Source organism: Protobothrops mucrosquamatus, unplaced genomic scaffold (genome assembly GCF_001527695.2).
Source record: "Protobothrops mucrosquamatus isolate PMUCROS unplaced genomic scaffold, P.Mucros_1.0 scaffold399, whole genome shotgun sequence".
Classification (NCBI taxonomy): domain Eukaryota; kingdom Metazoa; phylum Chordata; class Lepidosauria; order Squamata; family Viperidae; genus Protobothrops; species Protobothrops mucrosquamatus.
In genome coordinates this window covers 437,383-450,524 of record NW_015386730.1, presented here as the reverse complement: position 1 = coordinate 450,524, position 13,142 = coordinate 437,383, and the positions used below count along the sequence as shown (strand labels likewise).

General features: G+C 42.3%; 1 protein-coding gene across 1 annotated transcript in view; it reads right to left on the bottom strand.

Annotated features, from left to right (window-relative positions):
* Nucleotides 1-2,445: 2,445 nt before the first annotated feature.
* LOC107287562 (transcriptional regulator ERG) overlaps nucleotides 2,446-13,142 on the bottom strand; it is an 11,910-nt gene continuing 1,213 nt past the window's right edge. The window contains exons 2-7 of the mRNA XM_015816082.1: nucleotides 12,014-12,190; nucleotides 11,014-11,094; nucleotides 6,952-7,119; nucleotides 5,493-5,654; nucleotides 3,908-4,026; nucleotides 2,446-2,759 (exon numbers count right to left, since the gene is read on the bottom strand). Of these exons, the coding sequence (XP_015671568.1) occupies nucleotides 2,574-2,759; nucleotides 3,908-4,026; nucleotides 5,493-5,654; nucleotides 6,952-7,119; nucleotides 11,014-11,094; nucleotides 12,014-12,190 (893 nt within the window). The 3' untranslated portion in view covers nucleotides 2,446-2,573. The remainder of the gene's footprint in view (nucleotides 2,760-3,907; nucleotides 4,027-5,492; nucleotides 5,655-6,951; nucleotides 7,120-11,013; nucleotides 11,095-12,013; nucleotides 12,191-13,142) is intronic.

Sequence of the window (13,142 nt, the reverse complement as noted above, 5' to 3'; positions counted from 1 at the left end):
CACACCTGCAGGAATATAAGCAGATGCCACAGCCTTGTGTAGAACTGCGCTCTATGCTTTAATAATATATAATAAAGTTGGAAGGGACCTTGGAGGTCATCTAGTCCAACCCCCTGCTCAGGCAGGAAACCCTATACCAGTGATGGCGAACCTTTTAGAGACCGAGTGCCCAAACTGCAACCCAAAACCCACTTATGCATCGTCGGGTGCCGGGTGGGTGTGGCCCATTGGCTGGGTGTGGTCAATTGGGTGGGCGTGGCTGCAGTGGTAATGGCAGACTGGGTGGGACTAAAATGATCAATCAATCAATTCCAACTTTGCAAGATCTTTTTTTTCCCTGCAAGAAGTTGAAATTGACTGATTGAACCTTTTTTTTTTTTTGCACACAACGGCGGAGGCCTAAAGCAAAAAGATTTTATAAAACCCAGCTGAAGGCCTAGGACTGGGGCGATGGTGCGCGTGCCCACAGAGAGGGCTCTGAGTGCCGCCTCTGGCACCCGTGCCATAGGTTCGCCACCACTGCCCTATACGAACTTTATCAAATGCCTTACTGAAGTCCAAGAAAATTATATCCACAGCATTCCTCTGGTCCACCAATTTTGTCACTGGGACAAAAAATGCAGTAAGATGTATCTAGCATGATATGTTTTTAACAAACCCATGTTGGCTTTTAGTAATGACTTTGTTTGCCTCTAGGTGTTCGCTGATTCTTGTTTGATTATCTTTTCCAGAATCTTCCCAGGTATTGAGGTCAGGCTGATAGGTCTGTAATTTCCTGGGTCCTTTTTTTCCCCTTTTTTGAAGAGGGGAACTATATCAGCTCTTTTCCAGTCCTCTGGTAGTTCCCTAGTGCTCCAGGATCTTTGAAAAATATAGTTCAGTGGTTCTGAGATCAGATCTGCCAGTTCCTTGAGAACCTTGGGTTGTAATCCATCTGGTGCATTCAGGCTGCTTCTATAACGATGCTGGGACAGGATGCTCCCAGCGTTCTTCACCCTTGGATATGCTGAAAGGAAGTGCAGTTTTGCCATCTCTCTGGGGGGATGACTAATTTCCGACAGGTAGACCTTGATTAACAACAACCGGTCACTTAGTGACTGTTTAAAGTTATGCTGAACACACACACACACACATACCCACCCCCAAAAAAGGTACTGACATCTGGTTCTGGAGTCCCAACAGCAGCACACTCACCCTGTGATCACTTGGCAACCGGCTTGCTTTTACGGCTAGTTGTAGCATCCCCCAGTCACGTGATGTGATTGAGAGTGTGTACCCATAGAATGCATCAACTGCTTAACAACCGATCACAAAAAAAAAAAGGTCTTAAATCGGGTCAGCCATATGGGTGCCTCGAGTTACCACCATCATAACTTAACGACAGAAATTCCAGGCTCTCTCATGGCTGTAAGTCAGGGGTAGTCAACCCAAGGTTGACTATCCCTGCTGTAAGTCAAGGGACACCTGTACACGTGAGATTGTAAAGCTGGCTCAGACTGCGACTGCAGCTCTTTTAAGAAGCCAGGGAGAAGGGACTGCATACAACACAAAATTGCGGCTCCTTCTAAATCAATAAAAGCTTAACGATTCAACCCTTTGCTCAATCCATTAATTGAATGAGTGGCCCAAAAGCAAACCTTTTTGAATTTGGTTGGACATGGCGGTACTATGTAAAAACATGTTGTTTTTTTTAGTTTATTTCAGGTTTCATATGCCAACTTTCAGAATGAACGTAATTGACAATCGGTATAACAAAAACAAAGTCTACATTTTCCAAAGGTTTCCTGACTCAGATGGATATAATTTTGCCCTCTGAACAGCGGCGACTGTTTAAAGAGCCAGCTCATCGTCTTCCTTATTGAAGGCACAGATTGACGCAGATACTTAAGGCCTGCTTAAAAGCAATTGGGAAGGGGGTCATTCCCCCCCCTCCCCAGAAGGAGTTGAAGCCACCATGGAGAACCTCTTTTCTGTTACGAGAGGCAGAGCCCTGTTTTAAATGGTTTAATAATGGCTAAAGGAGAAGGAGGGGATGGGTGTGTGTGTGTGAGGGAGAGCAGATAGCCTCAGGAATGGCAGTCCTCCTTCTCCAAAACGTCTATGAAAATCGAGATTTTTAATGCTGATCAAAACTTGCTAGTTCTCACTCCTTCAATCAAGAGAAGTAACAGCCATGCCATTATTTGCCAAACTTCTGCTAATATTCTATACTTTTAGCCAGTGTGATTGGCTGCTTCCCTGCCTGTCTTCTCTAAAGCTAGGATCAAGACCTGAATTCTATTTTTTTTTAGGGGGGGGATTATTTTTACCTATCCATCCCACAAAAGCAAGACTTCCCCCCCCAACTCCCCCCCCCCACTATTTTTTGCCCTGGCCCAATCCAGAGAGGGTCTGCCCCTACCCCCCACCTCTGCAGCCCACAGCCAGCCATTTCTCACACCCTTGTTTTAGACGTAGCTTAAAGGAAGCAGAGTCTTCTCCAAGGAAGCCGGTCCTGCTAGCTCTTCTGAGCCCTTCTGAGGTTTTGGGTGCGTAAGGAATGAAGAAAAGGTTCTCTTAAAGACGGTTGCATGCTAAATCTGCAACTTCTTATCCAATTCAGCCAGGAGACCCTGGATGTCGCAAACAAAGCGGTAGACGTAGCGCTGGCCGCTAGTCTTGTGGATGATGTTCTTGTGGTAATAATAGCGCAGCCCCCGACTCAGTTTCTCGTACGTCATGCGGGGCTTGTTCTTGCGTTTGCCCCAGCGCCTGGCCACCTAGCAGGAAATGAGAGGGAGAGGGGGGGGCAGAGGGGAAATGAGCAGGCAGTCCACTGACACTGATAACCAGAAACCTATTTTATCCCAAGTCATTGCTCAAGCGTTGCTAGTTGTGGCTTGTGGCCAGACAATACACACATGCTGCATTGCCTTGGCCTGTTGTGGCTAGCACAGCATCTCAGGCTAAAGCAGAGAGCATTATGGCAATTAGGGGAGAGGGAGGGGAAGAGCCACAGTGGACGAGGCCCTGATATTTCTTTCTCTGGAGGTTTGCAGGTACCGGAGTCCATTATTATTATTATTATTATTATTATTATTATTAATTGAATTTATATACCGCCCTATCTCCCTTACGGGACTCAGGGCGGTGAACAGGCGATAATAAAAACCACAATAAATATACACAAATTTCTGTTCTAAAATCAAATTAAATAACAGGCCTGCTCTAAAAATACCCCATACAAAACCCCCACTAAAACATAATCAAACTACGCCAGGCCGGCCGCACGGAATAGATGGGCCTTCAGGGCTCGGCGAAAAAGGCGTAGGTCCGCAACTGTACGTAGGTCGGGGGGTAGGTCATTCCAGAGGGCAGGAGCTGCCACAGAGAAGGCTCTCCCCCTGGGGGTCGCCAGCCGGCATTGTCTGGCCGACGGCACCCTAAGGAGGCCCTCTCTGTGGGAGCGGACTGGCCGAAGGGAGGTGTTTGGTAGGAGGCGGTCTTGCAAATACCTAGGTCCATTAAACTCACTGTACTGTTTGCTTCATGATGGCGAGAAACCTCTGATCTTTGATTGGGGGGATTGGGATGCTGAGGAACCAAGTTAAGCCCTGGGTTGATTGTATGCCCTAATGCTAGGCCATGATTTGTTGAATAAGCCACAATTAGTTTCAGGCAACCCATTAAGCCAAGCCAACCATGCCCACATCTAAAACCTGCTGCAGTGCATACATTGGCTCAGCTTCCTTTTCCCTGTTGCACATTCATAGGGACTAAGCACTTGATTTAACAAACACGAAACCATGTCATCCTGAGGACAACGTTCCCATCCAAATCCCGGTTGATGTATTCCTGAGAGATTCTGTGCCCCAAGTGAAGGGCACCCTGGGTTGTGTAAATGAGGGGAGGGTCGAGGGGGACTCACCTCGTGTGGGTCACAGAGCTTGAATTCCCAGCCGTTCCCTGTCCAGCGGATGAGGGCTTGGCAGGAGCCATCTTGGAGCAGCTCCAGCAGAAAGCGCCATAACTGGATGGGCCCGGCCCCTGCCAGAAAAAATAGGAGGTGAACAGGGGCGATTGGGAAACGGTGCTGTGGACTCACGCGAGCAAAGCAGCTCAGAGCTATTATTTGCAACCAGAAAAATATTACAGCCTTCAGGCATGCCACTTAAAAATACAGAAAAGAAAAGAAAAAGAAAAAGAAAAAGAGAAGGGAGGGAGAGAGAGAGAGAGAGAGAGAGAGAGAGAGAGAGAGAGAGAGAGAGAGAGAGAGAAAGAAAAAGAAAGAGAAAGAGAAAGAGAAAGAGAAAGAGAAAGAGAGAGAAAGAGAAAGAGAAAGAGAAAGAGAAAGAGAAAGAGAAAAAGAAAGAAAGAAAAGAAAGAAGGAAAGAAAGAAAAAAGAAAGAGAGAAAGAGAGAGAAAGGAAGAAAGAAAGAAAGAAAGAAAGAAAGAAAGAAAGAAAGAAAGAAAGAAAGAAAGAAAAGAAAAACAATCTGAAGAACCTTGAAAAAAGATGGTCTGCTTAAATGACTTGTGTTTCTCTGCAAACAATTGAAAAAACTATATAGGTCAGGGGTCTTCAAACTTGGCCCTTTTATGACTTGTGGACTTCAAGTCCCAGAATTCCTCAGCCAGCATGCCTGGCTGAGGAATTCTGGGAGTTGAAGTCCACAAGTCATAAAAAGGCCAAGTTTGAAGACCCCTGATATAGGTGGTCCTTGACTTACACCTATTTCTTCAGTGACCATTCAAAGCTTCCATGGCATTGATAAAAGTGACTTATGACCAGTCCTCATGACCACTGTAGCATCCCTCGTGGTCATGTGATCAAACTTTGGCTGCTTGGCCACTGGCACATGTTTATGATAGTTACAGCATCCCAGGGTTCGTATGATCACCATTTGTGGTGATTGTGATCTTTCCAGCTGGCCTCTGACAAGCCAAGTCAATGGGGAAGCTAGATCTGCTTAACAAATGCAGGATTCACTTAACAATTGCAGTGACGTGCTTAATAAACATGGCAATAAAGGTCATAAAATGAGGCGCTCCTCACTTAACAACTGCCTTGCTTAGAAATGGAAAATCTGGTCATAAGCCGAGACTACTACAATGCCACAAAGGATTCTTTTGCAATCTACTCCCCACCCCACTCCAAATTACGCAATGGGTAGCACTTCCAAGCTCTATCAACCACTTTCAATGTTGTTGTTTTCTTTCTTCATCACTGCATTCAAAAGCAGGCTACCATTTTACAGGTACTGTATCCAAAAGCCAGAGGAACAGAATGGCAGATCCTCAAATATAGGTTCTTTCCTAGTTTTAGAATCACCAGTAAGAAGCCACACCATACCTGCCAGTTGATGGGGCAAAAAAAAAAAAGGATTATCTGCATTTGATCTTAATGATTGGGCAAGGAATTTAAAAAGTCGTGTAACTCCAGACCCTTTAAGACTTGAAGTTTAGTGTCAGCACATTATTAAGTTTCTGATATCCTCCAACCTCAACCTTACCTGCCCGATCTCTAGGTAAAGTATTGGTGTTCCTGCTATCAGCCTGGTCTCTGCGTTCCCTTTTTTTCTGGCTCCTGACTGGTGAATCACATTGACACGAGTCGCTGTCCAAGGCACTGGATTGGCTGCCTGAATCGGGACCAAGGGACTCAATCCAATGTTCTAGAGATAACGGCAATGGATGGACAGAATCAGGGAAGTTAGCATGAAGTTAGCATGAAAGCTAGTGATCAAAACCTTAACAGAAGGACAAGAACCACATACACACTGATTGCATTCACACAGTCCCTTTAACCAGTTGGTGCAAATGCATTTAAGCTTGCTTTAAAGAAGCACATGGTTGGTTGATTGGTTTATGGTTAAGATTATTGTAGAATTCATAGAACTCCATCTGATTGGCCCAAAGTCACCCAGCCAACTTTCATGCATAAGGCAGGACTAGAACTCACCGTCTCCTGGTTCCTAGTCTGGTTCCTTAACCTCTAGAGCAGGGGTAGGCAACCTTGGCTCTTTTATGACTCATGGACTTCAATTCCCAGAATTCCTGAGCCAGCCATTCCTGCTGGCTCAGGAATTCTGGGAGTTGAAGTCCACAAGTCATAAAAGAGCCAAGGTTGCCTACCCCTGCTCTAGACCAAATTATAGTATTCTAATTAGAAATCAGAAATCTTTGCTAGAAACTGCATTGACCTAATTTTTGCATTAAAACACATTAATAAGCATGAGGTCAGAGTACATTGATGGAGCTCAGCCACTACTGCCTTAGCATCTTGAGTGAATTCAGCCACCACATTAGGCCATCATATGGTTCAGAGGTTGAGACAGAGAATATTATGAACAACACCAACTGCGCTCCCTTAATCTGGTTTAAAATTAAACACATTGAGTGAGCACAGTATTGAGGACAGCAGGATGTCTTGCTCAAAATTAGCGTTATGCTAATTTTGTTTTCACCATTCACATTCCACATGGTGAAAAAGGAATTGCGTTTGCTTTGGGTTTTCAAAGGATAGGTTTTGATGGGGAGATTCAGGATTCTGGCATCTGCTTTAGGGATGACTTGGCCAAGGGATGTTGCTGGTTGAGGAATTCTGGGAGTTGAAGTCTATCCATCGTAAAATTGCTGAGGTTGAGACACACTGCACTAAGATTCTGCAATGAGCAAATAACAGGGCCTTCGTATGCTGCCATTAAATCCCAGAAATTTCTCATGGAACCTTTTTTTAGGTTAAGATGTGAAAGAGTGACATACAGGCACGCTCACAAAATCATGTTTTTTTTAAAAAAAAACAAACAAATAGCCCCCTTAGCTACCTAGCAATGATAACTCAAGCTGAGAAACACCACCAAAGAAAATTCTAAAGCATGTTGAAAATGAATTTTAAAAAATCACGAACTATCATGGAGGATAGTTTGGAGGACAGGAATTATACAAAGTCATGCAAAAGAGAGATTTTACCTTCCTTCGGCTGTTCTTGCTGATCCCCCGGAGGAAGCTGTGCAGAAGACACCTGTTCTCCAGGAGAATCAGGATACAGAACAAACCAAGGCTGAGGAACTGGTGGGGGGCAGCTGGAGCCCTCAAAGCTGTGGAGGACACTGTCTTGTTGGAGCACCATTCTAGAAGCTGCGGGAGATTCAAAGCACAGGTGTCATCAGAATCATGGGAGAATGATAGTCCTACCCCTTTTCTCCCCTGGTGTCTACCTATAATCATAGGTGCCTATTGGAGGCAAGAATTTCAGATTATAAAAATCCTCAGGTAGCAGTCTCTGAAGAGAACAGCTTCTGGATCCTAAGAGTCAAAAGACCCTGAAGGAATTCAAGGTCTTTTCACCTCTCTCCTAAACAGATGTTGGGGTACAGGTGATGTTGGGGTACAGGTGTGCCAGCCCAACAAGATGGACCAGATTAAGAAACCAATGCCGTATAGACCATGATTACTTTGGAACAGCTCTAGTAACAGAATTTTGCAAGTCTGAATGTTGTTCCTCCTCCATTCTTTAATTTAGAGAGAGGCTGATCTGAGAAATTTTTCTCATATTATTTTCTTGATATTTTCAGGCTCAAACTGCAGTTCTCTGACATTGGCTTGGTAGCAACTCTTCCACCATCTGTAGGTTATTCTTACAGACCATGTCACCTTCAAGGCCATTCCCTGTGTCCTTTACACAGGGAGAAAACACAGGACATATTTATTAAGCGCTTAACTAGGATTTTTCTGAGTCACAGTTGCCTGGATTCACGCGCTGCACTCAGCCATAAGCCGGGATTTATGAACCGTGATAGAATGTGCGTATCACTTCAGGCTGTATTGTGGTTTGATCAGTTGGGCTTAGGGTGCCAGCCACCATTTGACTCACCCTTCCAAATGCAAGGGGAAATTTAAGCAGAAGGAAAAGTCTTGTGATGCTAAGATCTGTACAGATCTGAGGACCGGTCTATCTATTGAGGCTTTGGGTTGTCCACCTCTAGACATTTTGAAGGAAAAAAATGGACAATCAACTCTCAAGGATGGTTTAACTGGTTCTCCTACACATCGCAGAAAGTTGGACTACTAGATGATCTTGTAGCCTATTCCAACTGTACAACTTTCCGATGCTCTGATCAATGAGTCCTGGTGATTTCTAACATGTGCCTTGTCTGGGAAACTTCAAAAGAATTCTCATCCACGTATAATGAAGATTGCCTTTTATGCTATACCTATAATACTCCTGTTGTAGTAGTACGGTAGTAATTATTCCTCCAATCCTCATCCACATTTCAGATATATAGCACTTAGCAATAGCACTTAGACTTATATACCGCTTCACAGTGCTTTACAGCAGGGGTCCCCAACCCTGGCAACTTGAAGGCCTGTGGACTTCAACTCCCAGAATTCCCCAGCCAGCCATGCTGGCTGGGGAATTCTGGGAGTTGAAGTCCACAGGTCTTCAAGTTGCCAAGGTTGGCGACCCCTGCTTTACAGATCTTTCTAAGTGGCTTACAGAGACAACATTTTGCTGCCAACAATCTGGGTCCTCATTTTACCGACCTTGGAAGGATGGAAGGCTGAGTCAACTTTGCGCCGGTCAGAATCGAACTGAGTTAGCCTGCAGTACTGCATTCAAACCACTGCACCCACCACAGCAACGTGGCAACTCCCATAATTCCCAGAGAGCTGTGCTGGCAGGGAACCATGGGAGCCATAGCCTAGCCCTTCTAAAGGGGAACACTTTTGGGGAAGGCTGATAACTGGCAGCCTTACAACATTTCAGCAAAGTTTTTTAAACCTTCACTTCCTCTTGTTCCTTTAACTCCGAATTGTCTCAGTTGAAACAGAGAGTTGGTTTTTATTGTGCTGTTATGTTGCTTCCTGGTCTGTCTTGCTGCAAGGCTAATTAACTAATTTCAAATAGAAGTGGATAGGATGTTTTTTTTAAAAAAGGGGATAATAAGGGGAGAGCAGCTTTGCTTAATCATCCCAACACACGTATGCACTTAGCCATCTAGCCAAGTCATTGCGTTCATGTACTAAGAAATACCCATAAGGACTTGTGACATAGCTCATTTCACTTCCCTTTAAATAGGTACATGCAAGGTATTCTTTCTTAACTGTACCATTTTCAAAATGATTCATTGAAAGGTATACTGATGAGCTTAAAGAATTTTTTCGCCTTCACTGAATGTGCAGCAATGGCTAAGCTACAGTATAGAGTTATAATAGGACCAACTTTAAGCAGGAATGATTCCCCTGTATAAGTCAATTTAGATATCTGCAATATGGCTTCCAAGAAAAATAAGTAAAGAAGGTAACTAAAGAAAAAAACCCACAGATGAAATTATTTAAACAGATACGAGCAAACATGCCCAATGTTTATGATTAAATATTAAAAGTATAGCATAAATATTTATGTGTTCCAAAGGTTTTGTTCAAAAAAAACAACTGGACTTAATATTTAGGTGATGAAGGAGAGATTGTGCCATCAAATTCTTTACTGCAACATTTTACTTTGATCTATTTCTTTATTTTGCCTTTTTATTTTTCACTCTTCGGTACCCTTTAAGCTTCTGCAGTATAATAAACAAAAAGTTAAAAACTTTTTTGTTTTGATTTGATTCTTTTTTTGTTTTCAAAGAAAACATATGCACACAAATGCAAAATAGAAAACAGATCAAGAACATAAAAAAGCACAAAAGGGGGGGGTCTAAAATCTCAAGAAGGTTATAATTTTAAGCTGCAATATTAATAAATGGTTGAATATTTTAGCCTACAGGGCTAAAAAGCACAGTTAAGCTTGAAGCAAAGGATAAATATCAAGAATCACGGCCAACACAGTATAAATTGCCACATGAAATTAGAAGCTACAAAAAATGAGTCAAAACTGAGCATTATTTTGCTTTAAATTTTCCAAACATTGAAGTTTGAATCAACTTTCAGTAAAGTTTGAGTCATTATGTGTGAGTTCAGCAGCCACGTTAAATATGTTTAATAAATAAATGAATCTGTTAATCCTCATTTCCCGTCAAATTAGGATTTGATAGTTATGAGAGTTTAAGCCCCACAATTCTTCTTCATCACGATGTAAAGAAGATATTGAGAGTCTAGAGAGAGTGCAGAGAAGAGCAACGAAGATGATTAGGGGACTGGAGGCTAAAACATATAAGGAACGGTTGCTGGAATTGGGTATGTCTAGTTTAATGAAGAGAAGGACAAGGGGGGACATGATAGCAGTGTTCCAATATCTCAGGGGCTGCCCCAAAGAAGAGGGAGTCAAGCTATTCTCCAAAGCACCTGAAGGCAGGACAAGAAGCAACGGATGGAAACTAATCTAGGAGAGAAGCAACCTGGGACTAAGGAGAAATTTCCTGACAGTTAGAACAATTAACCAGTGGAACAACCTGCCACCAGAAGTGGTGAATGCTCCAACACTGGAAGTTTTTAAGAAGAGACTGGACAGCCATTTGTCTGAAATGGTATAAGGTTTCCTCCTGGAGCAGGGGGTTGGACTAGATGATCTCCAAGGTCTCTTCCAACTTTATTATTATTACTATTATTATTATTATTATTATTATTATTATTATTATTATTACTGCTACTATTCATTAGATTTGAACCTCAGTCAACTGAACATTCAAATTGACTGGCGCTGATGGTTGACACGGGTTGCTGCCAGCATCCTAGCTATCAACCAGATACCTCCTTAAAATGTAAGATGTTCCAAGTAGTGCAGTTTTTTGTAACATTGCTGGAGTTATTGCAGGAAGCTGCAGTTTCTTGAAATATTTTACAAAGTTTTGGGACGTAGTTCCCAGTGCCCCGATGACAATGTGTATCACTGTTACACTGTTACTACTACTACTACTACTACTACTACTACTACTACTACTACTACTACTACTACTACTACTATTATTATTATTATTATTATTATTATTATTATTATTATTATTATTATTATTATTATTATTTCCCACTAAGTATTTCCTTAGCGCGCAAGCTTTCTTTCCTCTCTCCTTCCAAGTATCAGCCAAAACTCACCACCATGGTACGGTTCTCTGTAGTCTGGATCAGAAGAAACTTGCTTCAATTCCACGATGGTCTTGGTGTACTCAGGAAAGCCTCAAAAAGAAAGGAGATAATTCCATTAATGTTTATTCTTGCAGTGACGGTGTATGGTGCTAGGGATGGTGCATTAACTGCTGTTTCTAACTCTACTGCTAAAGTGATACCTAGGGTTGTTAATACATGATTTCTTGAAAATTGATGGATAAGCAGCTTGAGAAAAAAACAAGGACTTTATTGCTATATATGATCAAAGCAGTGAGACCTTTGCAAGCACAGAGATAAAAGGAGGTGCAGATTCTCACAATGGAAGAATGGATGGTGAGATTAATGGAGCTGGGTGAAATGGCAAAACTAAAAACTTTGATTAAAGAGAAGAAAACTTTGGAGACCACTTTTGAACTTCTTGCTTGAAATGGAAAAAAAATGAAATTTTAATTTTGGGACTTGATGACAACTATTCATGATTATGAAAAATAAGGAGAGAAAAAGTGCCAAGAATAAAAAAATAAATAAATAGGAAAGGAGTAACTTTCAACTTTGATACAGTTACAAACATAATTTTTGTACATATTTAATAAAGTATATTTGAAAAAAGAATATCCAACAGTCATATTCCTATTAAAATTAGAATACTGCTTTATATTTAAAGACAATGTTTAGCACAATTTAAATTCAAATCTCCATGAATCTGCCTCCATACTATTCTTAATTTTGTTTAATCTCTTCCTTTCAGATTTTCTTTAAATGTCTAAAATGAAGTCTTAGAAAAGAGAAAATGAAATAATTTCTGATTGAATTTTCATAACTGTAATGGATTCAAGGGATGGAAAGGGAAGAGGAGAAATGCAGATTCATGCACCCTCTTAAAATTAAGAAGGAATTCTGATAAAGCACCGGTGTTGGGATAAATAATTTGGGATTCTGATGTTATGACTACATCCCAACTTCCTCTACTGCCCAGGATGCTATTTACCTTTTAAGCCAAAAGGTTCATGACATGGCATCGCCTTCTCAAAACCTTCCAGTTCAGCAAGGTAACTTCCGCCAGTCCAGCTTGGCAGCTGCTGCTCCATTTCATTTTCTGGTAGAAACCAGGAACCTATGTCACCAAAATCATCTTGGAAAATCTTCCTGTACTCTTCCAAAAAGTCTGGTGGAATGTAAAGAGAGAAAAAAAGAATGTAAGAGCTGTCCATATTCTTCACTATGCACCCAGACCAGGGGTAGGCCACCTTGGCTTTTTTATGACTCGTGGACTTCAACTCCCAGAATTCCTGAGCCAGCCATGCTGAGGGGAAAGGGAGAGGTTTCCAAGCTGAGCCAGGCTTGCTCAGGAATTCTGGGAGTTGAAGTCCACAAGTCATGAAGGGGCCAAACTTTCCCCTATGCTGGCTCAGGAATTCTGGGAGTTGAAGTCCACAAGTCATGAAGGGGCCATAGTTCTCCCATGCTGGCTCAGGAATTCTGGGAGTTGAAGTCCACGAGTCATAAAAGAGCCAAGGTTGCCTACCCCTGACCCAGACCCATTGCTGGAATTAGCCATAGCCTGGGACTGATTGATGGGTTGAGATAGCCCCAGCCCGCTGCTCTCTCTGCATTTGTGGCCCGATTATTCGTGCAGGACACAAACATGAAATAATGTTTATTTCTTTGAAGCTGATGCCACAGCAACAACACCTGGCAACCTTGGTAGGTTTTCAAAACAACAATCTAAGCAGGATTAAACCTGACTGGGATGGGAAACCACCAGAAAATATCAGGTTTCAAATAAATAAACAATCGAATACAGGTAGTCCTCGACTTACGATCACAGCTGAGCTCAAAATTTCTGTTGCTAAGTGAGACATTTGTTAAGTGAATTTTGCTTCAGAAGCAACCTAGAACTAAGGAGAAACCTCCTGACAGTTAGAACAATTAACCAGTGGAACAACCTGCCTCCAGAAGCGGTGAATGCTCCAACACTGGAAGTTTTTAAGAAGAGACTGGACAGCCATTTGTCTGAAATGGTATAAGGTTTCCTGCCTGAGCAGGGGGTTGGACTAGATGACCTCCAAGGTCCCTTCCAACTTTATTATTATTATTATTATTATTATTATTATTAT